The sequence below is a fragment of the Triticum aestivum genome, chromosome 6B (assembly GCF_018294505.1).
Source record: "Triticum aestivum cultivar Chinese Spring chromosome 6B, IWGSC CS RefSeq v2.1, whole genome shotgun sequence".
Lineage (NCBI taxonomy): Eukaryota > Viridiplantae > Streptophyta > Magnoliopsida > Poales > Poaceae > Triticum > Triticum aestivum.
Genome location: NC_057810.1, coordinates 204,558,720 through 204,585,444, shown reverse-complemented (window position 1 = coordinate 204,585,444; position 26,725 = coordinate 204,558,720). Strand labels below are relative to the sequence as shown.

Genomic DNA, 26,725 nt, shown 5'->3' with positions numbered 1-26,725 from the left:
CTCAGCGTCATGCTGACCGAGAGTCGTCCGCACCACGTCTCCAGTGTCCATGTCTGTTCAATGCCGAATCGATGTTTGATGTACGGGACGGGTATATACCACGCCCATTCAATGCCCGGCCGTCCGTATGCAGCCATTAAGCAGGCTCGCCGACCAAGGAACCAACTCCGGCAATGCGCATTAACACACACAGACGCTTGGCATCACTGCAATATGTTATTTAAAGGCGGCCACACTCCACACCACAACACATCCGCTCCACATCCTCGTCCTTTGCTCCACATCCGTCATGACCATGAGCGAGAACGGTTTTGTGGGATAGTCTGTCGTCAGAGATGAAGCACGAGGAGGCGACATAGCATTGTGTCTCAAGTGGGCCGGTCCGTCTCCCATATTCTACTTTTCCTCATCGGAGACCGCACCTCCACTTCACGGGTCTTGACCCCCGTCGTCGTTCATGAAGACGACGGAAGGAGGACATGGTCGCCGTTGCGGAATACAAAGGAAGTGGACGGCGGCCATCGCCGTAGGATAGGTTTAGGGTCTGACCGTTTTTTTGTCCTAAATATTCAAAATGTAATGAAAATGTTTGAAATGTAAAGAATTTTGTCCGGTTTATATGAGAATATGCCGTGTTGAACTGCGTTTGAAATGTATGCGGGCAGCATTGGATGGCTGACTCCTACATCCGTGTCCACGGACCAGCCCCCCCCCCCCCCCCCCCCTCCGGTCCGTGGACAGATGCCAGAGCAAATTTGCGTGTTAATGTTGGAGATGCCCTTACATTGTGATTTTTGTGTGAAAAACAATAGAGTAAGAGCAGCGATTCGCTGCCCAGCCTCATCTGCACCCCTGATAAAGAAAATTTTCAAAACAAATACTAGAAAGATTCACAAAAATCCAACTGTTTTTGCATGATAGATAATTTGGTGCATGGGATGCGCTTTAAATTTCAGATCATTTGGACATCTAAGTATCTCTCAAGAAAAAAAAACAAATTTGATATCTGTAAAAAAGTTTACTATTCTAGCCTAGTTTGTCTTTTTTGCCCAAAGATACTTGTATTGTTTGAATGATTTGGAATTTGGAGCGCATCTCACGCACCAAATTATCTACCATACAAAAAAAATTGGATTTTTGTGAATTTGTTTTGTACTTGTTGTGATTTTCCTTTTACCTAGTGTAGACGAGGCTGATCTCAGAAATGGATATTCGAATAGAGTAGCAGAACTTATATAAAAGGGAACCAGGAGAGTATTATTATGTAAAATGGATATCACAGATTCCCCAGAACTGACAACGGTAAGAACGTCGTCATTACGATTTTGGTCAGAACAGTCAAAACAATATTGTTCCATTTGAAATATTATCTTAACCACGATAGCCGCCGGAGAATTCCTTCCGTTTGAAATATTGGTACGTTGGCTACACGGCTTGAGACCTTCGAGTAAGACAGGCAACGACTAGGACAGTTCTGAAGACACATACATCAAGGCGTCGACATCAAATGACCTCACACGACGAATATGTACACCGGCCGGTCAGTCAACACTACCGTACATGTCGCCATCGTGAGAAGCACGCGGATCAGAAGGGCATATTCTCTTTCGACACCGAATAGACTGCCATCGCACTAGCTACTCCCACAGATGACAGAACTATCCTTTCATGCACAGGAATCAAAACACATCAGATGCGCACCGAAAAACACCACATATACAAATGATCCAACTATTATTTCACGACTCCTCTGAATCTCTGATCATCTCTCCCTCGTAATAAATCAAGAGGGCAACAAAACCTACTCTCATATATCTCTTCTATGCAGAAACTATGCCGAGAGCCTGAGATCTTTCTATAATAAATCCATAAAAACACACTCGGCCTTGCATCCCTTGTAACAATCTCCCCGTGCCGATGCTTCTGTCATCCACAGGTTACAGCACGACGAGGCGACCGCGTTGCTGCTACAGTTCTGCCAGGAAAATGGAGACTGATTCGCCTCTGACGGTCCTAACATCAGGGCATAGCTTTGTCGAATTCTGTATTTATCCTTCTGTCAGCGTCAAGCGTGGGACAACGTTCATCGATTGCAGCTCCTGATAAGAGCACCAAACAGTACAAGGGGAACCAGGTTAGCCGTGTTGTGCAGGGACAGCCATCGCTGGTGGTACTTTGACAATACGCAGTACCTGAAACAAAAGCTTGCAAGCGTACGGCATCCTCATCTTGGCCATGTTTTCTCCGTTTTTGCACATCGAGCAGAAGGAAGTCTTCAGCTTGTAATTGTAGTAGCCTAACAGACCGCATTTCCTGCAAACCTGTGGAACATGAACAGTGAATAAGAGGGGGCCTCCACGAATTACCAGGACATAAAATGACCAATGAACCCATGGTAGAGTTCAACTGGACACTTTAGTTCTTTTACAGTTCAACTAGATGTAATATCTAGCTATGTGGGATGTTTAACCATTGAACCATGAGAATGAATTGTGCGATGAAGGCTGACAGGTTTCCATCACACTACTGATGAAAGAATCAACAACATGCGTACTTATGTTCCATGCATGATCGCAACCGCTGAAAGAATCACAAACTACTTCGAAAATTACCTGGACTTGATATGGATCACTGGATAGTAGGAGACGTTCAAAGATTAGCATGCTGGCACCGTATGCAATTAAACAATCACGCTCCATCTCACCAAGACGCAGACCTATCAAAGAACATATTAAAGATGATGAACAAAGAGTCGACAAGAAAAAGGGCTAGCCTCCAAAGCCACATGTTTTACAAAATTATATATAAGATGTAAACCTCCATCACGACTTCGCCCTTCAGTAGGTTGCCTGGTCAGTAGTACTCGTGGTCCACTAGCCCGAGCATGCATCTTATCAAGAACCTGGGGAACCCATACACAAGCAAATATTTTACAAAATTATACCAAAAAAAAAAACTACAATGACATCTCAAGCAAGCTGAGAAGAAGACATCATAGGAACCAGTTAATTTGGATAAACCAATAAGCAACAAGTATGTACTTGCCAAAACATTTCAGAACTTTCCATGTACAGTTTGAAGTTTGAAAAATCATTGGTCAGTCCTGTCAACATTCTTCACCAATCGTACAGAAAACAAAGCCCCAAAAAGACCAAACAAAAGAGAACCAGACAAACAAAACATGCCTACCATGTGCTTCAGTTTCTGGTAATAGATTGGCCCCATGAAGACATATGCCTGAAGAGGATGGCCTAAAATGCCTGAAAATGGAGAAAAACATCAGCTTTCAAGACCCACCCCATGAAGAAAGAACATCTCACAAATAAGACAATACCAAATTTGCATTATCAAAATCTAAAACGACATATCTAGTGCCACATAAATTCGGATTACCAGAAGATAACAGAATGTGTAGTCAAGAAATTAGAAGATTGCATAGAGTATCTATATTTCTTAAGTTTCTATGTGATTAAGAGTGATAATAGTTAACTATTTGTGTTTGTATTTGTATGGAATTTATAAACACTCCTACCAGCATGCCCTACGTATTTGCTTCCGTATTTGGATTCCTACATATATTGGCCTAAGTTCATTGGAATAGATCTTGCCTCGATCAGAACAATGGTGACCAGTTTGACCAAAACAGGCAAAAGCTGACAGATAAAAGTTGCTTGTACCAAGACATCCCTATTGCTATCTTTACCGAGATTGAACTTACAGTCTGCACTTCTATAAATTACACTGAAATGGATTTTGCAGTTCTTTTTTCTGTAATGGCTCAACTGACATGAGCATGGTATTTAAAGCCTCCATAAGGCGATGTTTAAGCAGTAAGATGCCCTGGCACTTTTTCACCTTAGGTACTTAACCGTCCATTAACTCCGCCTATGTTGTCTCAACATAGCCGGTCCCAAGCACGGGTAAAGGAGGAGGGTTGTGATAGGCTTGGCGAGCCAGCGTAAAAACCCAGCCACTCTTATGGAGATGAAACCCAAAAGATTTTCGTTGGGGCGTAACCCTCTCAGCGACGCGCCACATCGAAACCCGGGTGTGGTGTCAAATGGGCAAGGGCCGGGCCGTCCCCCCCCCCCCCCCCCCCCCGTTGGCGCGCCGTATCTTGATCTGGATACGGTGTCAAGTGAGCGAGGATCGGGTCGTCACATCCTTAGTGGCGCGCTACATCGGCGCCCGGATGTAGTGGAAAATGAGCAAGGGTCTTCACATTTGACTCGACGAGTGCGAAGGGTAAGGAAGCTAGCCGAGCCTAGGAGGATTCGCTTAGGTAGCTGGAACGTAGGGTCTCTAACAGGTAAGCTTCGGGAGCTAGTTGATGCAGCGGTGAGGAGAAGTGTTGATATCCTTTGCGTCCAAGAAACCAAATGGAGGGGTCAGAAGGCGAAGGAGGTGGAGGATACCGGCTTCAAGCTGTGGTACACGGGGACGGCTGCAAACAGAAATGGCGTAGGCATCTTGATCAACAAGAGCCTCAAGGATGGAGTGGTAGACGTCAAGAGACATGGGACCGGATTATCCTGGTCAAGCTGGTGGTTGGGGACTTAGTTCTCAATGTTATCAGCGCGTATGCCCCGCAAGTAGGCCACAATGAGAACACCAAGAGGGGGTTCTGGGAAGACCTGGAGGACATGGTTAGGAGTGTACCAATTGGCGAGAAGCTCTTCATAGGAGGAGACCTCAATGGCCACCTCGGTACATCCAACATAGGTTTTGAAGGGGTGTATGGGGGCTTTGGCTATGGCATCAGGAATCAAGGAGAAGATGTCTTGAGCTTTGCTCTAGCCTACGACATGATCGTAGCTAACACCCTCTTTAAAAAGAGAGAATCACATCTCGTGACTTTTAGTAGTGGCCAACACTCTAGCCAGATTGATTTCATCCTCTCGAGAAGAGAAGATAGGCATGCGTGCCTAGATTGTAAGGTGATACCTGGAGAGAGTGTTGTCCCTCAGCATAAGCTGGTGGTTGCTGACTTCCGCTTTCGGGTCCATGTCCAGCGGGATAAGCGTGCCAAAGTCGCTAGAACGAAGTGGTTGAAGCTCAAGGGGGAGGTAGCTCGGGCGTTCAAGGAGAGGGTCATTAAGGAGGGCCCTTGGGAGGAAGGAGGAGATGCGAACAATGTGTGGATGAAGATGGCGACTTGCACTCGTAAGGTGGCCTCAGAGGAGTTTGGAGTGTCGAAGGGAAGGAGAAGCGAAGCTAAGGATACCTGGTGGTGGAATGATGATGTCCAGAAGGCGATTAAGGAGAAGAAAGATTGTTTCAGACGCCTATACCTGGATAGGAGTGCAGACAACATAGAGAAGTACAAGATGGCGAAGAAGGCCGCAAAGCGAGCTGTCAGTGAAGCAAGGGGTCGGGCGTATGAGGGCCCCTACCAACTGCTAGGCACGAAGGAAGGCGAAAGGGACATCTACAAGATGGCCAAGATCCGTGAGAGGAAGACGAGGGATGTTGGCCAAGTCAAATGCATCAAGGACAGAGCAGACCAACTCCTGGTGAAGGACGAGGAAATTAAGCATAGATGGCGGGAGTACTTCGACAAGCTGTTCAATGGGGAGAATGGGAGTTCTACCATTGAACTGGACGACTCCTTTGATGGGACCAGTGTGCGTTTTGTGCGGCGAATCGAGGAGTCTAAGGTCAAGGAGGCTTTAAAAAGGATGAAAGGAGGCAAGGCGATGGGCCCTGATTGTATCCCCATTGAGGTGTGGAAAGGCCTCGGGGACATAGCGATAGCATGGCTAACCATGCTTTTCAACCTCATTTTTCGGGCAAACAAGATACTGGAAGAATGGAGACAGAGTATATTAGTACCAATCTTCAAGAACAAGGGGGGTGTTCAAAGTTGTACTAATTACCGTGGAATTAAGCTGATGAGCCATACAATAAAGCTATGGGAGAGTCATTGAGCACCGCTCAAGAAGAATGACAAGCGTGACCAAAAATCAGTTTGGTTTCATGCCTGGGAGGTCGACCATGGAAGCCATTTTCTTGGTACGACAACTTATGGAGAGATACATGGAGCAAAAGGACTTGCATATGGTGTTCATTGACTTGGATAAGGCCTATGATAAGATACCGCAAAATGTCATCCGGTGGGCCTTAGAGAAACACAAATTCCCAGCGAAGTACATTACCCTCATCAAGGACATGTACGATGATGTTGTGACAAGTGTTCGAACAAGTGATGCCGACACTGATGACTTCCCGATTAAGATAGGACTGCATCAGGGGTCATCATTGAGCCCTTATCTTTTTGCCTTGGTGATGGATGAGGTCACAAGGGATATACAAGGAGATATCCCATGGTGTATGCTCTTTGCGGATGATGTGGTGCTAGTTGACGATAGTCGGGCGGGGATAAATAGGAAGTTAGAGTTATGGAGACAAACCTTGGAATCGAAAGGGTTTAGGCTTAGTAGAACTAAAACCGAGTACATGATGTGCGGTTTCAGTACTACTAGGTGCAAGGAGGAGGAGGTTAGCCTTGATGGGCATGTGGTGCCTCAGAAGGATACCTTTCGATATTTGGGGGTCAATGCTGCAGAAGGATGGAGTATTGATGAAGATGTGAACCATCGAATCAAAGCCGGATGGATGAAGTGGCGCCAAGCTTCTGGCACTCTCTGTGATAAGAGTGCCACAAAAGCTAAAAGGCAAGTCCTACAGGATGATGGTTCGACCCGCAATGTTGTATGACGCTGAGTGTTGGCCGACTAAAAGGCGACATGTTACATGTTCAACAGTTAGGTGTGACGGAGATGCGTATGTTGAGATGGATGTGTGGCCACACGAGGAAGGATCGAATCCGGAATGATGATACACGAGATCGAGTTGGGGTAGCACCAATTGAAGAGAAGCTTGTTCAACATCGTCTGAGATGGTTTGGGCATATTCAACGCAGGCCTCCAAAAGCTCCAGTGCATAAGCGTGCTGAGAATGTCAAGAGAGGTCGGGGTAGACCGAATTTGACATGGGAGGAGTCCGTAAAGAGAGATCTGAAGGATTGGAGTATCACCAAGAACTAGCTATGGACAGGGGTGCATGGAAGCTTGCTATCCATGTGCCTGAACCATGAGTTGGTCGCGAGATCTTATGGGTTTCACCTCTAGCCTACCCCCAACTTGTTTGGGACTAAAGGCTTTGTTGTTGTTGTTGTGCTTAACCGTCCATTAGGTGGTAAGGCAGGGATTGATCTCCTTTAAACGCCTTACCACCTTAAAAACCTTGGACATGAGAGTGAAGGAGGTTCAAGAATCTGTTTTCTTAGTTTATTAGGATATTAGCTGTGGCACTACTACATTCAGATTCAGTGAATTCAGTCAATACTCAATACTGACTTGTAATAACATAATAGAAGTTTTTTGCCAAAGTAACTTCATACTGAAAACACACCTGAGTACAAGAAATCTTTTCCACTATAGCTGAACCCGTGCTTGACAAGCGTATGGCTGGTATGCAAAAGAAAAGCAATGTTGATGAATCATTGTAAATGTCTTCTAATTATGATTTGTTGTCAGCAAACTATGGTATTACATGGTACCAGCATACCTTATGTCTTCAACTTTATCAGCATTACCACTTGGTTCACCAAATATACTGCCATAATGAAATCGGCCACAAGAAACACCAGCCTTTCCCCCAAGAAGTTCAATCATTTTACCAATTGTCATACGACTGGTGAGCAGAATAAGAGTCAGTCAGGCTGAAGTAACACCACGAAACAAAATAGTACTTCCTCTGTCACGATACATATTTTAAAAACATTAACACGTTTGTCAAGGTTACACTTTGATCATGAAAATGTCTCTTCAAATCAAATAAGCATTACATAATTTCAGTATATTCCACAATGGACATAGTCTACATTAACGGTGAAACTTTGAAATGCTTGACCGGTGCAGATTCTAATAGGACATGTACTGGGAATTTGTGACATGGAGGAAATACCAACTTCAAACAATCAGAATATATAACACTGTAATTGCTATTTAGTATGCACATGACCATCATAAAACCCGGGTTGGCATAGATGAGCTGGACTGGATCACAGGAATCAACCTCTATTTTAAGTGTCACAATCACAACTCCAATGATGGAGTAATTATCCAATCTATTTATTTTTATTAGTTATCACAATAACAAGTCACAAGTTGTGATGGTAACCCAGTTTCACTTTTTCATCCTAAATTTTGAATCTAAGCACAATTCCCAAAGCAAAACTTAAGTCTAGTACAACATGTTTTTTTGAACTGGAGAGGAAGCGATAACAAATTATTCAAATTAAACCTCTAGAAATGGATTCCTTGAGATGGCTAGCATGTTTGTGTGTTGAAGCAGAGTTAAATAAGAGTATAAGACATGAATTAAAGTTTCCCAGTTAAATGGTTCCAGTCAGAGACATGCCAAAAATAGAAGCCCATACACAGAGATTATATGAGAAGACAAAACGAGTGTAGAATATAACCAAAGCCAATACAAAACCTTGGAAATCCATGGGGATTCATAATTAAATCAGGGCATATTCCTTTCTCAGAGAAGGGGAAGTCTTCCTGCTGAACAATGGTGCCACAAACACCTTTTTGTCCATGTCTGCTACTAAACTTGTCACCAACCTGAGTCACAAACATGAATAGCAAATTTAAGTTCATATAACTACACCTGAATTCAAGGGAATTTACCGAACAAACCTACCTCCGGCCTCCTAGTGTGACGGATAATACACTTAATGGTCAATTTGTCATTTGTATCCGAACAAAGCATTACACGATCTACAACGGTAGTCTCACCATCGACACCTTTGTAAACAGCAGGTGAGTCCCTATAGTCCCTGGATAAGTAAATATTAAACAATAAAGCACATTTATCATTCTTCAAAAGCCAAATACGTGGAGGATGGAACGTAACAAAATGAATCACGAACATAGCAATACTCACCTGTCTGTTAACGCAGTACCAGGAGTTCTATTGGTAACCTTGGGTGTTTGCTTGTTCACATAGATATCATGATTGCGGATTATTTGACCAGGTGCAACAAATCCATCTTCATCCAATGCCTTACAAAAATGTTTCTTGTTTTAGGAGCTATAGTTAAATGCTTGTGAATAACTAAATACACAGATTATAGATACAAAAAAAATATACAGTTCGGATTTTTGGAACTGATGAACCCCTTTTGATCCTACAACACATAACTAACCAACTAAACACAAACAATAAACTGCAGACACCACTGTGGCTCTGTTATACATTCTCTATGCAGTTCTTAGAAAACACTCAAAGAAAAATGAAATTTGATACTAAAAAGTCAAAATTATCAAGGCTGCAACACAACAACAATATCATCTCGACGAAAGCTCATGAAATCCAAATTTCATATACATATTTAGGCGGATGGGACTGAGATACAACAGACTGAATGAAACGGCCTCTTTATACATCTCCAAATGTGGACAATAGGAGACTTTTATTTTATTTCTTTCCCGAAAATCCAACTAGCTCAATAGGAATGGGTTGGACATTCACTGCCTACACAATTTTCTTACTTTTATCCTAGATTTTCAAAATGACTTTTTGTACTGTTCACTTTAAATTTGCTTAATAAGCCATCCTACTGAGAAAAGTGAAGGATTTAATAGTTCAGGATAAATAGCAATTATCAGTCATTTTTATACCCGCATATTCTGCTTTATCAAGACACCATCTCTATCTCTCTGGGGTTTAGCAATCCTGTCTGATATACCATCTCCATATTTCTCCGATGTTACGGTGTACCTGTAGGATGAGAACCAGAGATACAATTATAAAAACAGAAACAACAGCATTAAGGACATGCTCCCCAAGCCCTTCAGTCAGAGCAAATGAAACAGCATCTTTATTTGAAGTGTATCATACTTTTTCATTGCTATGCAACGACCAAAACCACGATCAAGAGATGATTTGTTCATCACAATTGCATCTTCAATATCATATCCGCTATAACTCATTACAGCAACAGTTGCATTCTGCCCAGCGCCAAGTTTATCGTATCCCACCTGAAAGATTTGCCATAAAGTATTAGTCACGTGAACTATGAGAGGGTGTGTGTGTTTGTGTCTGCACGGGGACAAGAGGAGGGGGAGGGGGAGACAAACCAACTCAATTGTTTTTGTTGTAAGCAGGGGACGTTGCGCGTACACCAGTAAATAAAGTAGAGAATCTGCTCGAAACAACTACAGAAAATTCCAAATACACATTAGTGCACACCAAGAGGGAAAGAAGAATTGAGCAAGAAAGGACCACAGGATCATAACATCATAGAGTCAAATATGGTGCAAATGAAACTAATTTTATCCAGGGATGTGGTTAGATGCTTTTGAGTGATCTGGATGCATGTACCGTCGGCAATAAGACCACTTTATTTAGCATTCATGGAAAGCAAGAAAATGCAGGATTAAACTGAGAAAAAGGAACTCCAGCTGCTTCTTACCTGATTATATGCAATATTTCCCATCGCTTGCTTACCCATTGCACACTGCAGACAAGAACACATCAAGTAAGAATATTCCAAAACCTATAGAGATGTATATCAATAATCCGCATCCTTGCCTGATAAGTGTTACGTGGAGATTGGTTATGGTGCGGATATGGAATAAGTCCAGCTACAACACCTAATATGGTCATTGGCTCTATTTCAATGTGAGTGATGCTGCTTCTTTGAACACCATCTTGATCCACATGCTCATACAACGCAATCTGTTTGAATCATCTTAATCACTTGATCAGACTATAAATGAAGCATGCACGAAAACACAAAAGAATCAAGATATACCAATGCATTATTCTCTTCATTGACGTCAAGATATTCAATCAATCCATCACGCAGAAAATCATCAAATGAACGAATACCATCCTACAGTGAAATCAGTTGTGAGATAAAGATCAAACAAATGACAATAGATCAAGAAGAACAAGTTGCTAACCCTCAGTTCTTTCATATGATGCTCTTTAACCCTTGATCTGCCCTTGTCAGCAATTATAAGTGGACGACAAACGCGGCCACCATCAGAGGCAATATGAATGCAATGCTATAATGACAAACAAGGTTAGTATCTCAAACGCATTCTTAATGAAGAAAGAGAAGGCAAATCAATGAGTTTTGTTACACAGTGCAACTTCATAAGGTGCATCCATGGAGAGAGAGCAATACATCCTGAATACTGCATAGACTTTTGACTTAAATCTTCAAGAATACTAAAATGTTTGGCCTCCAAGCCTTATGGCATTGAAACTAAGCTTGCCATAGCAATTAATTAATTGGTAGTTGGTACATAAACCCGCATTGAAAGCAAATGCCAATATTATGTTATAGCTTCAGAATAGCAGAACTGCACAGCAAAACCCTACTTCTGGCTGGCATGGCGCAATATGGTCCTAGCAAGGATTTGCTGAACTGGCTGCATTAGACAATCTTTACACCAACTTGCATTGCAAAATTCAGGTACGATAGATTTGCAAACAAGAGGGCGGAAGAGTGGCCCTCACTACAAAAAGTTGAGAGCTCTTTGTGTATGATATGAGGATGCTGAACCAAAACGGTTAATATCCAGTTGGATACAGGACACAATCTGGGGGTATCACCTTTGCATAATCAGTCTGGCAGATTTAGTTAGTTGCAGGTGTAAGCAGTGATGGCCGCAGGAACTAATACCTATTTGGCCAGTCCTTCATACATAACTAGATTAATATTACATGTAAAATCAGCTAATCCAAACTCTAAAGCTGTTTCCGAAAAGCTCTGGGTCAGTTGATGCCGCCACGAGCCCACGGTGACCATTAAATACACCAGTGAAAGTTAGTAACAAAGTTTCGATTAGTACCATCCTAGGTAGAGTTTTGAGGTTCTCACCAAAATATTTATTAGCATGGCGATAAGATCCATTTTAAGCTAGTAGTAATCAAGAGAAGAAACGATACCTGTTTCTCATTTACAAAAACGCTTACAAACTCTCCAATTTTGCCTGATCGGCGGAATGTTCTCATATTATTAGCAAATCTCTGGAAAGCATCATATATAACTTTATGAGAATAAATAAGGGAAATAATTTGAGATATATGTACTGTTTATATGAAACTAGACCTGAGGCTGCCTGTGCTTCCCTAGTATTAATCCATTGAACATGACCAGAAACGAACCCGGTGCATGGATTTCTTCTCCGGACAGAAGTGACAAATCTTCCACACCTAGGCTAAAACACTACAACAAAGAATGAACAAAACATAGAATTATATGTCAATGGGTGCAAGACAAACGAGAGAAAATAATAAACAAAATATTGCAACACATATATTGACTCAAAACATTCATAGTCTCGAACCACAAGGCTGTGGCAAATGTAACTTTTGATCACTTCAACTCACTCACTGGTACGGCAGAGCAACAGGACTTCCCACTTAACCTAGACTTTCTAGGTGCACGCAGAAGACTAAGTGAACCTTGACACCCCATTTGGTGTGGAGACATAGGATGCTGTGAAGCAAAGCACCTGGACCATACAGATTCACAGATGAGTTGGGTACCACTAAGACCATGCTTGGTGGTTTTATTCTCCAGTCCAAGGACCAATAGATTTTCTAAGGAGGTCATCAGCGAAGAGACACCGATGTTTCTCCAATAGCAGGTGGCATGGAGCAAGCTAAAGGATGATGGCAGCATCTGCCACGACATGCTTCAACAACGGAGTAGATTGGAGGCAGAAGAGTTGGGATCAGAGAAGTTGGGGAATTTCCCCCCACCAAAAGATCCACAATGGCAAGTGCTTTGCCATTTGCGGGGAGGTCCACAAAGCAACAGTGTGCGATGTGGCTTCCTCCGAGGTTGGGCGAGCAAGCAGCCTGTCTGTCTTCTCTCTGGCGGCTCCTCAGTGGCGGTAGAGATCGGATTCGACGAGAGACGGAGAAGATAGCCGCACACCAACTTTGCCAAGTGTTTGGTGACCCCCATAGGTTGCTCCGAGGAGAAAGAAGGGGATGCTGGGACGGTGATGGAGTGTGCCACAGTGCCAGCGAAGCCTTCGAAAACACTCCAGCGAAGCCTTTAAATACCCCATGATCCCACTCCCGATTTAAAAACACTCTAGTGAAGCCTTCAAACCCCTCGGAGACCGGACTGTAAAGCGGGTACCTACGTGGAAGGCGCCTATGATGATGAAGGCGAACGGCTTACCCTTGTCAAGGTGGTGCTTGCAGCAATCCTGCTTCATCAGTTCATCAGCTTCTGATGTTCGGTTTGTCTAATAAGTTTCAAAAGCAGTGAAGATCCTTCAGGGATTCCATTGGATAGGCAGAGTGGAGACACCCAGGGTGGGTGGCACATCCAATTGGGAAAAGGTGTGCCGGCCAATGAAGTATGGTGGCCTTGGTATCCAAGGACTGTGACTAGCCTCACGCTGTGCACAGTCCCGCTATCTCCTTGGTGGGGGTTCGTCTCCTAGAGGTGAAGCGGAGTATGTTAGCTGTCTCCTCGAAGACTGTTGGTGACAGAACAACAACGCTCTTCTGGGAGGATCGATGGTCGAACGGCAGAATCAAGATTGCTCCTGAGCTATAGAAGCTCAGCTCAAGACGCACTAGGAAGCGTCGTGTGCCTTATTGTGCAGGAGGCGCTGGAGGGCAGGCAATGGATCATTAACATCAGGGGGCACTCAGCTCACTCGTCCTGTGGCAATACGTCCAAGTGTGGCTCATGGTCTGTGTGCTGCAGCTCACAACACTGCTGCACAAGCTAACCTGGTGTTTAGCATCATCTCAAGGTCCAAGTCTTTGTTACGACCTCCTCTTACAGGGAGCATCATCTCAAGGTCTAAGCTTGGCCTGAAGCTTAACAAGGTCCTGGAAGCGGGTGAAGTTCTTCATTTGATTGGCATGTCAAGACCACTGCTTGACGGCAAGAGGCTCACTGTGCAAGGGCTGCAGCATGCACCGGCTTGTCTCTTGCGTGGCCAATCAGAAGAAACCATGACCCACCTGCTCAGGCTGTCCTTATCAGATCAACTTCCCAGCCTCCGGTTTTAAGGACTTACTGGACTAGTGGCAACATGCACCAATTCCACCCCACCGAGATCTAAAAAACGCAACTCGTCGGTGATGCTCATGGCGTGATTGATCTGGAAGCAGCAAATGCTGCAGCTTCACATCACAGATTACACGCTTACCCACTGAGGTGCCAAAACATGGTACTCCCTCTGTCCCAAAATAAATGTCTCAACTTTGTACTAACTTTAGTACAAAGTTATACTAAGGTTAAGACACTTAGTTTGGGACGGAGGGAGTATGTGAATACTCCCAAATTCCACCAACCAACCAAAAGTTTGACTATCGGCTCGTCAATAGCAGCTCATACACACATGAGCATGCTAAAAAATGCACTGGGATGAAGATACAGAGCATTAAAGCCAAGGAAATAAAAATTGCTGAATTAGAGAAAACAAACCAGATTCCTCAGTGGGCCCTCCTCTTGATCTGTTGTAACATGAGTCATTAAAGCTAGATTTTTCGTCAATCCACAAGCTTCCCCTTCCGGTGTATCACAAGGACAAAGCATACCCCACTGTTACAGAAAAAAAGGCTATTTATGTACCTTTATGAAGTACAAACATACTAAACTTTGTCCTTACCTGACTGGGCTGCAAAGCACGTGGACCACTTGTTTTCCGGGTCTTCTCAAACTGTGGTGTTATGCGTGTCATATAGCCTAAAGACGCCATATAGGATAACCTAGACAGAACCTGCATAGAAGTAGAAGAAAAAATTAAAACACCTCAAACTCAGTGAACAGAGAATTGGGACTCATAGGTTGAACGAGTAGATACCTGTGAAACACCCTTTCTATGCATCTTAAATCGTTTAATGTCCCAATTTCCCGTGGAAATAGCTCTCTCCAAACCAGAGGTTATTACATCCTGCTGCATTATCAACTGCACAAAGGAAGGGAATTACATATCTAAGATACCACATTGGAGCATCCCAAATGACTTGAGTAAATTTCTCCAAACTACACTGTTTGTTTCAGAACTACAAAGGAACTACACTGAATCATTTCATACACCAGCACCTCATTCACTATTCTACTGGGTTCCTGATTCCAGGTGCAACACTCCAAATAAGATGCATTCCAATATAATGTGCAGAGCAAGACCAAAATGGTAATGAATTCATATACTGAGTTATCGTTTATCAAGTTTGTTATGGAGCCTCATGATACAGAAAGTGGCATTTTCAGCATCCAAACGTAACTTGTAATGTATAAGATTAAAAGTTCATGCAAAGAGATGGTTACTTTAAGCTGCACATTGTTATGGAACGAGTAAATTGCACTGCCGCCCACATGTTAAGAGTGAATTTGCGGCTTTGGTAAAGAGCGACCACTTGCAGAGTTACATTTGTCTTTGCTTGTGAGTTGCTAATTTACCTATTATATTAATATATGTTTAACCAACAGAATTTGTACTTTCAGGACATGCAAAAACAACTAAAGTCCTTAAGAGCTTAACAACCTCCCAATTCCTATTGCAAGAGCAGACAAGAAATTCATTTCGTATTTTTATAAATGAGAAAATATTTTACAGATCTGCTGAACAAGCTTGTGGTTTTGAAGACATTTCAATATGTGGAATTAAGAAGTAGCAAAATTACCAAACAACGAAAAATGACTCCATTTAGTAAACTCAGCAAGGTAACATAAGCTGGCAGCAACAGCTATATTACTAGAGACTGCAACTCAAAGGAAATAGCGAAACAGGAACTGTGTGCAACGTCAAAGTGTGAAGCTACAGTAACATTATATTGCAGTAATAGGCAAAAGGGATAACCAGATGAGCATCAATAATTTTCATTACCTGGCTAAAATCCAAAGGACTGGAACGGGCCATGTCACTGTTTTTGTTCATACGGTCTACAGCATAGGTATTCATCGTTTTGAACAAATCCTTCACAAAGTAGTAGCACAGTGAGAGACACAATCACATAATGCACACCATCTAATGAAATGGTAAGAAAAATAAATACCTCAAAAAGCAGGGATACTAATTGACCAGACAGCTCAAGCCTCTTGTTTCCCACATAATCCTGAAAAAAAAAAATCGAACATGAAATATCAACAGGGCGGCAAACAGGTAAATTTGATGTATAAGATAATTCAAACATGTCTAAACAGAGCCTAGTGAGAATAGGCCATGCTTAGTTCTCAACTTCTCATGTAGAAATATCTTTGGTTCCTAGATTATCAGCAGATTGCATGCTTTCGTGCTTGCAATCATGCATAAAAAGTAAAAGCAGACTGGAATTCAAAATTGAATAATGTCCAAGAAATAAATAAGATAAGTTACTCCTTGGTTTTTTAAGATCAAACTAGTCTAATTTACTGAACTTACTGTGAACAGTACTCAAGGGTACATCATAAAAACATATGTCACCATAAACACTCTGTAAAATTGCGATTAGCTGATCTCCATAGAAATCTTGCGACAGTGTGAATAGAAGTTCTTAATTTTCCAGAAAAAAAGAACAAGTTAATTCTTCTTTAGGCCCAGGCTGAAACTTACATGGATTCTTATTTTCATTCCACCGAAGCAATAGTGAAGCAAAAAAGGAATGCGTTTTTGGTAGATCTTAGGAGTTATTCACTAAAATGATACAGCGACCAGCTCTGGACTTGCCTTGTCATCGAAGGTATCAGAATTCAAGATCGCATCCAACATTCGCCTTAACATTACAGCAGTGTATATGCACTTTGGTTGAAAGTTCCCATTGTTAACCTACAGGAGAGACGACATGCATGTGAGAAAGAATAAAATATTCTGGGTGAAGAATCTAGGTGAAACATCTATCTCACCGGTACATGCGCAACAAAAACATCACGGAGGATTAATTTTGACCGACCGTCCTGAAAGTGAGAGCCAGAGAGAGCAGTCATCAGATGATTTAAACTGAAGTGTCAGTATATATACCATTCTGAGAGCATAGATTGACACGTGGAGCTTTTTATTACTAATCCAATAATCCAAAACAATCAGTTTAGCAACAGAAATGGGATTCTGTAACTGTATTATATTTTTTTATTACCATCAACTTTTCAAAGAAAGCAACATATGATCTGCAGCTAATAATTACCTTAATATTTCCTGCACCAGCATATGTCACCTGCAAATACAGCACACAGTGTATGTTCAGAAAAGATCCAACATTCAATACACACATGCAACTACATAAGAAATTCAGTTTTTTTATGCTAGGTAAACCATCAACTTCATGTTTCAACAAAATGAAAAATCATCAAATACATTCTTTCAGTTGTTCTATGGACAAGAGCCCATGGATGCTACAGATCCTGGTGGTTTTTAGTAGTTTGGTAATCAGCAAATACCTTAGTATAATAGTAAAAAGCGAAAGAAACTCTCTACCGCCCAAATTGAGTATAGATGTAGGGTAATTAAATAATCACGTAATAAGAAGACTGAGGCGGTTTCAAAAGAACTAAATACTGCGACTGTAGAAGTAATAAAGAGATCAGAAGTGTCACAGACTACTCTTGGGGAAGTATTAGACATTTCTGGTCAAATGCCTAGCACTCTTTCAACAGACGCAGAAGAAAATGCATGAGTTAGAAACAAGGGATGTACTCTTCCAAAGCTTAGATTGCTTCATCACTATTTAATAATACAACATGAAGTTTCACCTTGTCATCCATGTACTGCAAAGCTTGCTGTTGTGTATATATTCTCTCTGTGGCACATTCCTAATAGAGCAAAAACAACAAAATTCAGACGGCCTGAAAGATTTAACAATTGACAGTCTAAAAGATCAAATAATAATACGGTGAGAGGATCATCGTTATAATATAGCCACAAAAGTAAAGCAACAAAGTAAAAATAATAAGTTACCTGAATAGACAAATATAGGAGGTCACCATATCTTGGATCTCTTCCAACCATTTGTACAACCTCTTGGTCAGTTTCAATTCCCATAGCTTTCATAACCACAATTATAGGAATCTGCAGAAGTTTCAATGCTCGGAAACTACAGTTATGATCAACTTAATAATTATCGGTAAGAAACGTAAGGCCTTGCATGTTCGCAATCATTAAGGATACATCAAGTGTGATATGATATCAGGGAAGAGAAACTACTCAGACCATGCTATTCCTATTAGAGGAGATGATTGATCTCTTAAAAGGAGCTGCACACCTAGTTGCCTCATAGAAAACATGTACGGTCCCACACCTATAACTCTTTTTCACCATGTCTATAATCATAGGAGAAAATGGCATATCCATCGATGAACCATATTACCAACCACCAAGCCATGACCATTAAGTATTTGAAAAGAATAAACGTAGAAGTTGAAGAACTCGTTAAATGTGTGGATCCTATATTGTTAAACAAGGGTCAAGTAGAACGGTCTACTACTATGAAATGGAAGGACTTTTTAATGGGACAACAGTGCATCAGTTACATACCGGCTTAGTGAACTGATTCAGATGTAGATTAATTTTCTCTTTGTCCATGCAAATCACTGTCTTGCTTTTTACTTCATGTGTGCTGCTAGTAACAGATGCAGTTACCCTAAACAACAGAAAAATGAAGTCGTAAGATTCTAAGCAGCCTATAATGGATTGCAGTGCACCTCAGAAAGGGAATGGAACATGCAGAACGACATCCTTTTCGAAAGAAAACTGTAAGGGAGACCCATATAGTATACTCCCTCTGTTCCTAATTATAAGGTGTATTATTTTTTCAAGAAGTCAAACTTCTCTAACTTTGACCAAATTCATAGACAAGAACAATATCTAGAATACCAAATCATTATCACCAGATTCACCATGAAATATATTTTAATACTTAAAATATTTAGTATTGTAAATATTTATATATTTTGCTGTAAAGTTGGTCAAACATAGACAACGTTTGACTATTTGAAAAACTATTACACCTTATATTTAGGAACGGAGGGAGTAAATAGGAACACAAATTCGTGTCCATGAGGACATAAACCCAGATGATGGGGTTGCATATCCACTCCCCCAGCGAAAAAGGTCTAGGCTCACTGCCTCATAATAGAACCACATCAATGGAATGGCATGCACACAAAAAGAAGCAACTTCAATAATGAGTGAACAAGCAACTTAAAGGCTAAAGATTTTAACCAGGATGGTTGGGATTAGAGATGAACTGCTTCCCTGACAGTACTAATCAGAGACAAGGCAATCATGTGAATATTTATCAATCAGATATTCAAAAATGCCTTAGCCATGTATATACTTTGCCAAATGGTTTATAGCTATAAGCAGCCTAATCAATGTTACTTAAACTATACCAACATGGATCGAATTAGACAAGTACCCAAAGATCCCAGCACATCAAGCTATGCATAATGCCTGATATCTAATACACTAGAGCACTATTAAGGAAGAAATGTACAATCAATAGAGGCTTGGTTATTCTTCTTGAACGAAAATATAACACGAGTGTCAAGTCTTTGTTAGACAAATAATTTCGCTTCAATGTTCAACAAGACATCAAACCTAGCCCAAATGTGGTGTTTTAGAACAAACGTGACACTGGCCCTGAATAAATCCGAGAAAGCACAAAAGTATGTGCAACACCATAAGACAATGAGATACTGTGTAACAATTATAAAATCTCTAACATCAAAGAATTAAACCTTTCACTGCCACATTATAAAGTTACTGCAGGGAGTCAGCAGGTGAACTGGTCTCGTCCCATATTGCCCCCAGGGAACATAAGGGCAACTCCCAGCTTGCTGCCTCCGCTGGCTCCTGCCACGGCGGTGGCTAAGGTTGCGCGTGGGGGCGGGGCGATTCCTCTACTTCAGTTGGTGCTGCTGGAGGCGCTTGTAGCAAGTGGACGTCAGGGCGGAGGCCTCAGAGCTTGATCCTGGCGGCAGCGCTCGACCTCGGAGGCGCGTCTCTGTAGGTGTTGCTGCGGTGGCAATTCAGGGAGCCTGTTGATCTAGCGCCCGGATCTGACAACGGCTGGTGGTCCCACGTCGTTGGCGGTGGCGGCGGATGCTAGAAGGGTGCGACATTCTTCGTAGCTTGAGGTGTTGAGGTGTGGCGCCATGTGGTGGTTGGGCTGCAGGCGGTGAAGACTTCCTGTGCAGCATGGCCTACTCTAGTGATCTACGCGCTCTCGGGTGTTGCCGATCTGTAAGCCCCCTTCTCCCTTTGAGGCTTGACGGGAGAGGAGGAGCTATGGCGAAAGCTTTGCCCCGGCCTCGGTCGGGCCAGCGACGGCGGCATCAACAGGTGTCGTTTTCCCTCTTTGGATGCACCGTCATGGAGCTTCTTTTCCTCGCACTTCAAGAAGAGCTTGGACTCTACAAGTGAAAACCTTAGCTCCGGTCTTTCCGGAGCGGTTAATGGCGACGTCTACGTCGTGACATCCTTGGAGGTGTCACTTTGGAGTGTCGGCTTGAGGCGGTTGCATGGGGTTGGTGGATGTCGCGGCAGCGGCCCGAATGGCTTGTGTGTCGAGGCGGCGGCCAACAGTGTCGTGACACCTTATTGGGCAAGGCTTCAAGTGAGCCCAGTTTCAATGGTGACCTTGTGCGCAGGGCTGCAAGGTAGTCGACTTGGTGACTTGGTCACATATCCTGGTAAGGACAGTTGGACAATATGTCTAGGGCGGTCCCTACATGGTGTGGCAGTTGTGTTCTGCAGGTATTTGCCTTGTGCAGCTCTGGCTGCAGGCTGCAGGCTGTCTATCATGTGACGGTATTGCACCTCGAGGGTGAGCGGTGGTACGTCGAGGCAGCAACCCTGAAAGGTGGTGCAGGTGGACTGCGCAGGGCACGGCGAAGCGTTTGGAAGTTGGGGCAGCGACCCCAAAAGCTTGGAGGCGCCATGGATTTTGCCCTCGGTCGTGTGGGCGATAAGGTGGTCAGCGATATGTTGGACGTCACATTAGGCGCATAGTCATATGGAGTGCAGGCATCTTCACATCTACGGGAGCGTGTATGGTCTGCTCCTCCCATAGCAGTTGTGGCTTATCTTCGGCAATGGTGGGAGGCAAGCTATCACCGTTGGTTTGTGCACATGTTTTTGGCATGCTTTTGTGATCTTCGACGTGCCATCGGTGAGAGTGGGGTTGTGTCAGGCACTCAGGCTTCGAGTGGGGCATGGCCCCGTGATGTCGTTTTGTTGAGTGAGGCTTGGCCTTGATGTATTTGTTTCCGCCAGGTTTTCCTAATTAACTAGGCAATAATCTTCTTAATATTATGGACCATCAGAAAAATTATCTTTTACACTCGGCTCTAATCTTTTGCAGCAAAGTTCCATGTGTAATAAGATATCGATTAAGCATATGACATCTGAATAGTTTATCTAAACCGGGTTGTGCGAGGCTCATAGTTATTTATGTTCGGTTAACTTGTTTGAACAGGAGGCTTAATTGTTCTTGTAAAACGCTGGGTATGGTCAGTACGGTAAAACGATGATCGCATTAACCTCGTTCTCACGGTTATTAACTGATCTTAGTCTCATTGTTAACCACAATACGATAGGCCATGGCCGCTGCCCAGATCAGCCTGCTCCGGCCACGTCCATGACTGCCGCGCCTGGATCCGGCCTCCTCCGACTCCTCTCTGCCATTAGCGCATGGGGCTCTTGCGACCGCGCTGGTCACTGTGTAGGCGAGGCGGCGGTCGACGCCCTGGTCTCCGCACTTTGGCTACCTCCACGGCCAACGAGCCCGGACCTGGCTCCCGCGTCGACTGCTCTATGGTCTCCCCGGGTTTGCTGCTCTTGGATGGGCATCATGCGTCCGTCAGCAACGCCTGCGACCGCCGCCGCTCGCCGACTTCCTAGGGCCCGCGCGCGAGGACATGATGCCCCCATTCTCCTTCTAGTATCTCCAAGCAGGAGGACGACGGGGCACATCTGAGGAGCAGCAGGATGCAGAGACGGCGCCCGGCATAGGCAAAGGGTCAGCCGCTGCCTGCGGCGCGGACACGGGCCGGAACCGGGAGCAGGGGTGAGGAGCCATGGCGCACACGATGGCCGGGAGCACGAGGGAGCAGAGCTCCGGCTTGAGGAGAGAGGGTGCGGTGGGTTTCACTGATCCGGCCGAGGTGGATGCAGGGGTGACCAGAATGAGGAGATCGGGCGGCGCCGCCGGGCGCGCTCACCCGTCGCAAGCGCATTCGCGAGAGGGCATCTTTGTTGTCTCTTTTTTTTGCAAGATTTTAATGTCTCATATTGCACAGATGGTTCTCAAACAATTTCAGGAAATGGTTCCAACCCACAGATGGCCACTCAGTTTTAATTTGGTTTGGGTGAAAAGTCAAATAGGTTTGGTTTTGGTTGGGTTGACGGGAATATCAATAGGTTTAGTTTGGTTTGGGCTGCCAAGTTTACCCATGCAGGTTTGGTTGAAGTATGGTGTAGTTTTCAAACTTTTCCCAGGATTAATAGCATGTGTCCATACATCAAAGTGTATGACTTCAAGTAAATTATCAAACTAGTGCAAGATTGTAAATTCAGGGGAATAGTCACAGAGACAAGTAATTCACAAAATAAATGCAATTTCCAACAGTTGTCAAACCTTCAAAATAGAACAATCAGCTGGATACTGAATAAATTTTAAAATAGTAGACATAGTACCTTCCTTTATTATCAGTGTCGATAATAATACGATTCTTTGATAGCTGTTCTTGTATTAGGATGACCTGAGAATCAAAACATATTGCACGATAAATAATACTAACATAAGAATCCGCCAGGAGCTTGTGTTGCAAAAAATGAGCACTTAGCATTAGCACTATCACTTTTAGCATGCTATTAATCAATGAGCACTTAGCATAAGAAACATAAGAATCAATGTCGAGAAAAATGAGCACTTAGCATAAGAATCAATGTTTCCAGTTACCTTCTCGGTTCCTTTCACAATGAAGTAACCACCAGGATCAAGAGGGCACTCACCTACAGGCACAATAGTGAAACCACCAACATAACCAGAAAGGTAGAGTGGCGAATTTATCTAAGAAACATAAAAACAATATACAGTGATGAACATAAGAAGGCTAACCATATCTTGCTAGTTCAGCTTCGTCCTTCCCGTTCAGAACACAAGCATAACTTCTAAGCATAATAGGCATGTACCCAATGGTAAAATTTGGCTGGAGAAAAAAAAAGATTAAAGGAGGTCAAGTTTCTTCACAACCAAGCATGTAACAGGTACTTCTGAGTTCATTGTCATACTGCCATACTCCCTTTGTTCCAAATTAATTTCAGTTCTAGGTTTGTCCTGAGTCAAACTTATAAGTCTGACCAATTCTATAGAAAAATATATCAACATGTACAACACCAAATTAGTTTCATTAGATTCTTTATATAAAATATAGTCCGTACTATATATATTCAATGTTGTAGATCTGAGCATATTTTTCTATGGACCTGGTCAAACTAAAGAAGTTTGACTTAAGACAAAGATATAACTTAAATTAATTTGGAACAAAGGAGTACCATATACGCGTGCAAAATAAGCAAATATTCTTTTGTGGGGTGGAAAGGGGGTATGTTTCAGCCAGACATTAGATGTGTTACCTTCCTATGTTTGGCATGTGTCTTTCCTACAGTGTACTCAACATCAACAATCACAGGAGCAGAATATCTGAAGGAACAAAGGAACATATTAAGCAAGAATAGGTAAAAGGACGCTTGTGATAGGCAAAAAAAAAGGTATGAAATTCAGTGCTACTGCGGTACAATCAAGATGAGCTTGATGTTAGATGAATCAGCTAGTTAAAAGCACATTCCACAGCTAGTCTGTCCTATGGAATATTGGGCATCAAGGTTCTTGCTTTTCCAACATAGGGACCTTTTGCATTGAGGGGTTTTCAAGAAAACTATGTAGGGTTTCAATCCATAGTTATTTCTCCTACAGAAGCCTTTCAGATCATAAGAATGAGGTTGTAGGAACCCTACAGGTTTTCTGCCGAATGGCTCAATCCATAGGATTTTTTTAGGAATCCTAACATGAGCTTGGACCTCATTGAAAAAATATTTGTCTTTTCCATGAAAATTGTCTCTTCAAATTCGTGCTAAATTCCTGCAGAGCATCCGAAGAGCCAGCTTTGCAATGTGTTTTGGTTTCTTATAAGATTCTAATGACATCTTAATCCTAAGTTTTTCCTATTCCTGTATTTTTAGACCCATGCATTCCAATTTTCAAAGAGACCCTTACAAAATTCTAGCCCGTGAAAAAGATCAATTCACTCAGAAATCTAAGTTGTCCCCAGTAATATATGCTCAGAAACTCAGACATCCATACTGATGTTCATTGTGCATTTCTACAACAGCAATCTTGCAATGGCCGGCCTGAATTATATAGGCAATATTCTCTCTTCCCAACCCCCCTCCCAAATAAAACCCTCGCTTATAGTACTTAATTATTCCAACTATCTACCTATTTATCCAGCCTTTTGTGCTTAGGATCATGACATGACAAGATACAAGCTTGAGCTGCCTATTTCACCAAACCAGCAGCTATTTGAAGTTATCCTGCTGTTCTTGGTAGACAAGAGAGAGAGAGATATCCGTCACATATCTCCAGCTCATTGATATGCTCAGTTAATTATCGGCACAGAGTTACATCAGATGGATACAAGTGAGGCAATGTCAAGCTTACGTGCGATCAGTAAGGCGGCAAAAGTGTGGTGTGATAGTCTCAACTCTAAAATCTACTTGCACCGAGGGCTCGCCGATGTATATATTTTTGTACCTACATCAAGGCAAACAAAAGAACACATAAGATAAGAGAACCGTGATTTGACACAAAGAAAACAGCAGCTGTATAACTGAATAACATCGTACTCAAGATAAATATCTGGATCACTGCGTGCTTCGATTCGGTTGTTTGCCCTGACAATATTCTTGATTCCTTTGGTGATGAAGTAGTTAAAAGAGTCAATGTGCTCCTTCACAAGGCCTCTAACCTAATGATAACATCAAACAAAGAGAAAAGGGGCAAATCAGATGGATCGACCAAAAGATGCCCAGACCAAATGAGTAGTTGGCACCTCCTTTGAAAAATAAAGACGCAGCAAATAGAAACTCAAGCCCCTGTAGTGTTGCAGTTGGAATGAAACAAACGCACGTCAGGGACAGAATAAACCTAGGGCAGAACAAACCAGAGAGCGGTCAGGCAAAGATAGGTGATGTGAGACATTGTAAAGACTAGACTAGCTATCATGCATGTGCAATACACTTTTTTTTGTGACATATGACTGAATTAGCCAAAGACCAGAGGATTGAAACAATAATATAAGGTTGAAAAAAATATCTACACCAAAATCATCACTGCTTGTGATTATTACTACTGAAACAATTTCCCTCAGGTGGCTAATCCCACAAATCAGCCGGGCGCACGACCATCAGACGGGATCGCGATCGCACGCTGTAGCCACACTATGTTTTCTCATGGGCCCCACCAGTTCACAGCCCTCCAGAAACAATGGTGTGGCTTTATTCTCTCCCTCGCGCATCCACATAGCCTTTTCCCATTCCCCAGGCTCCTATCATGGCGCTCTATCTCTCTACAATCTCTATGTGCCGGCCGCTGCCCATCCCATCCACGACCGTCACCGGTGCTTCACCGGGCCGCCACCGTCAGTGCTGTCAGGTCACCTGCTGCTGCAAGGGGCGACAATCGGTGCTGCAGAGGAGCTCCTTCCTTTTTTTGTCTTCATTGCCAGTGCTGCAGGGAGCCGCGGGATTGGTATGCAGCGCCACAACACGAGGGGATTGCATGACAGGGACAGACGGGGCTGATCCAACGGCACCCAGCAAAGCAATCAGACGGTTGGCAAGACGCCTGATCCCCCCATCCCACCCCACCAAGCGAAAATGCTCCAGAACATGGGTTTAACTAATTGTGTTGCCTTGCAGTGTCGATAATATGTTTGATTAGCACTAACTGCAACAAAGACGATAAAGCATAATCTAGAACAGTCCTACTTTTTTTTGGCAGACGTTGGTCAGGCTTTTTAGATGAAAGACGTTGGTCAGGTTTGGGGTGATGTTATCAATTCGTACTTTTATTAGTAGCATAGGCTCTCGACTAAATCGGGGATGACAATAGCTGGTTAACATGAAGAGTGTGCTGTCGGCATTGGCTGTTAAACCAACAGATGACTGAGCTGAATAAGGCAAAAATTCCTATGAAAATGGGCGTGCCATAAATCTATCAGTGCGTGTAAAGAAGAAGAAGAAGAACGGCCTGTGTCGCTAAATTACATCAGCGGAGCCATGAATTTTAAACGAAATTGCATGGGCAGAAGGAGCAGTCCCACGCAAAATCCAGTTCCAGATGGTACCTTGAGGAAGGCAGGGAGGAGCGCGAACTTGTCGACCGGATTGCTGACCGGCGCTGCCAGTGACCGGTAAGTCGGCACCGGCGGCGCCTCCTCGTCCCCTTCGGCCACCGGGGCATCGGGAGCGGACGTAGCAGGGGGCATGGGGATTCAGTCAACTGAATCCCCTTGGCTGACGGCGGCGGAGGCGTGCACCTCGGGTGGAGGGGCTGGCTGGCGGCGAGAGACGGGTAGGGGGCTGCGCGGGTGAGTGGATGTCGGCGGCGCTGTTCTGGTCCAGGGGAGAAGAGAGCCAGAGGGGGGAGGGCCGGGGGGAGCGGAAAAGGGGTCTCGGCGGCG

At 43.3% G+C, this 26,725-nt stretch overlaps 1 protein-coding gene across 1 annotated transcript; it reads right to left on the bottom strand.

The window, feature by feature from the left end:
* Positions 1-1,694: 1,694 nt before the first annotated feature.
* On the bottom strand, positions 1,695-26,725 carry LOC123136573 (DNA-directed RNA polymerase III subunit 2). The gene is made up of 37 exons (XM_044555981.1): positions 26,390-26,725; positions 24,888-25,009; positions 24,703-24,795; positions 23,619-23,685; positions 23,101-23,191; positions 22,942-22,994; positions 22,677-22,741; positions 18,513-18,618; positions 17,937-18,047; positions 17,732-17,791; positions 17,167-17,196; positions 16,889-16,939; positions 16,713-16,811; positions 16,063-16,122; positions 15,894-15,983; positions 14,868-14,972; positions 14,673-14,783; positions 14,489-14,605; positions 12,137-12,253; positions 11,974-12,054; positions 10,980-11,084; positions 10,829-10,909; positions 10,606-10,752; positions 10,487-10,531; positions 10,152-10,229; positions 9,913-10,052; positions 9,693-9,792; positions 8,956-9,074; positions 8,713-8,848; positions 8,503-8,633; positions 7,570-7,695; positions 7,414-7,469; positions 3,190-3,260; positions 2,818-2,902; positions 2,613-2,716; positions 2,193-2,321; positions 1,695-2,099 (listed from the first exon to the last, which is right to left on the bottom strand). Exons 1-37 carry the CDS (start codon positions 26,528-26,530, stop codon positions 2,049-2,051), a joined length of 3,474 nt encoding a protein of 1,157 aa, XP_044411916.1. The 5' UTR covers positions 26,531-26,725; the 3' UTR covers positions 1,695-2,048.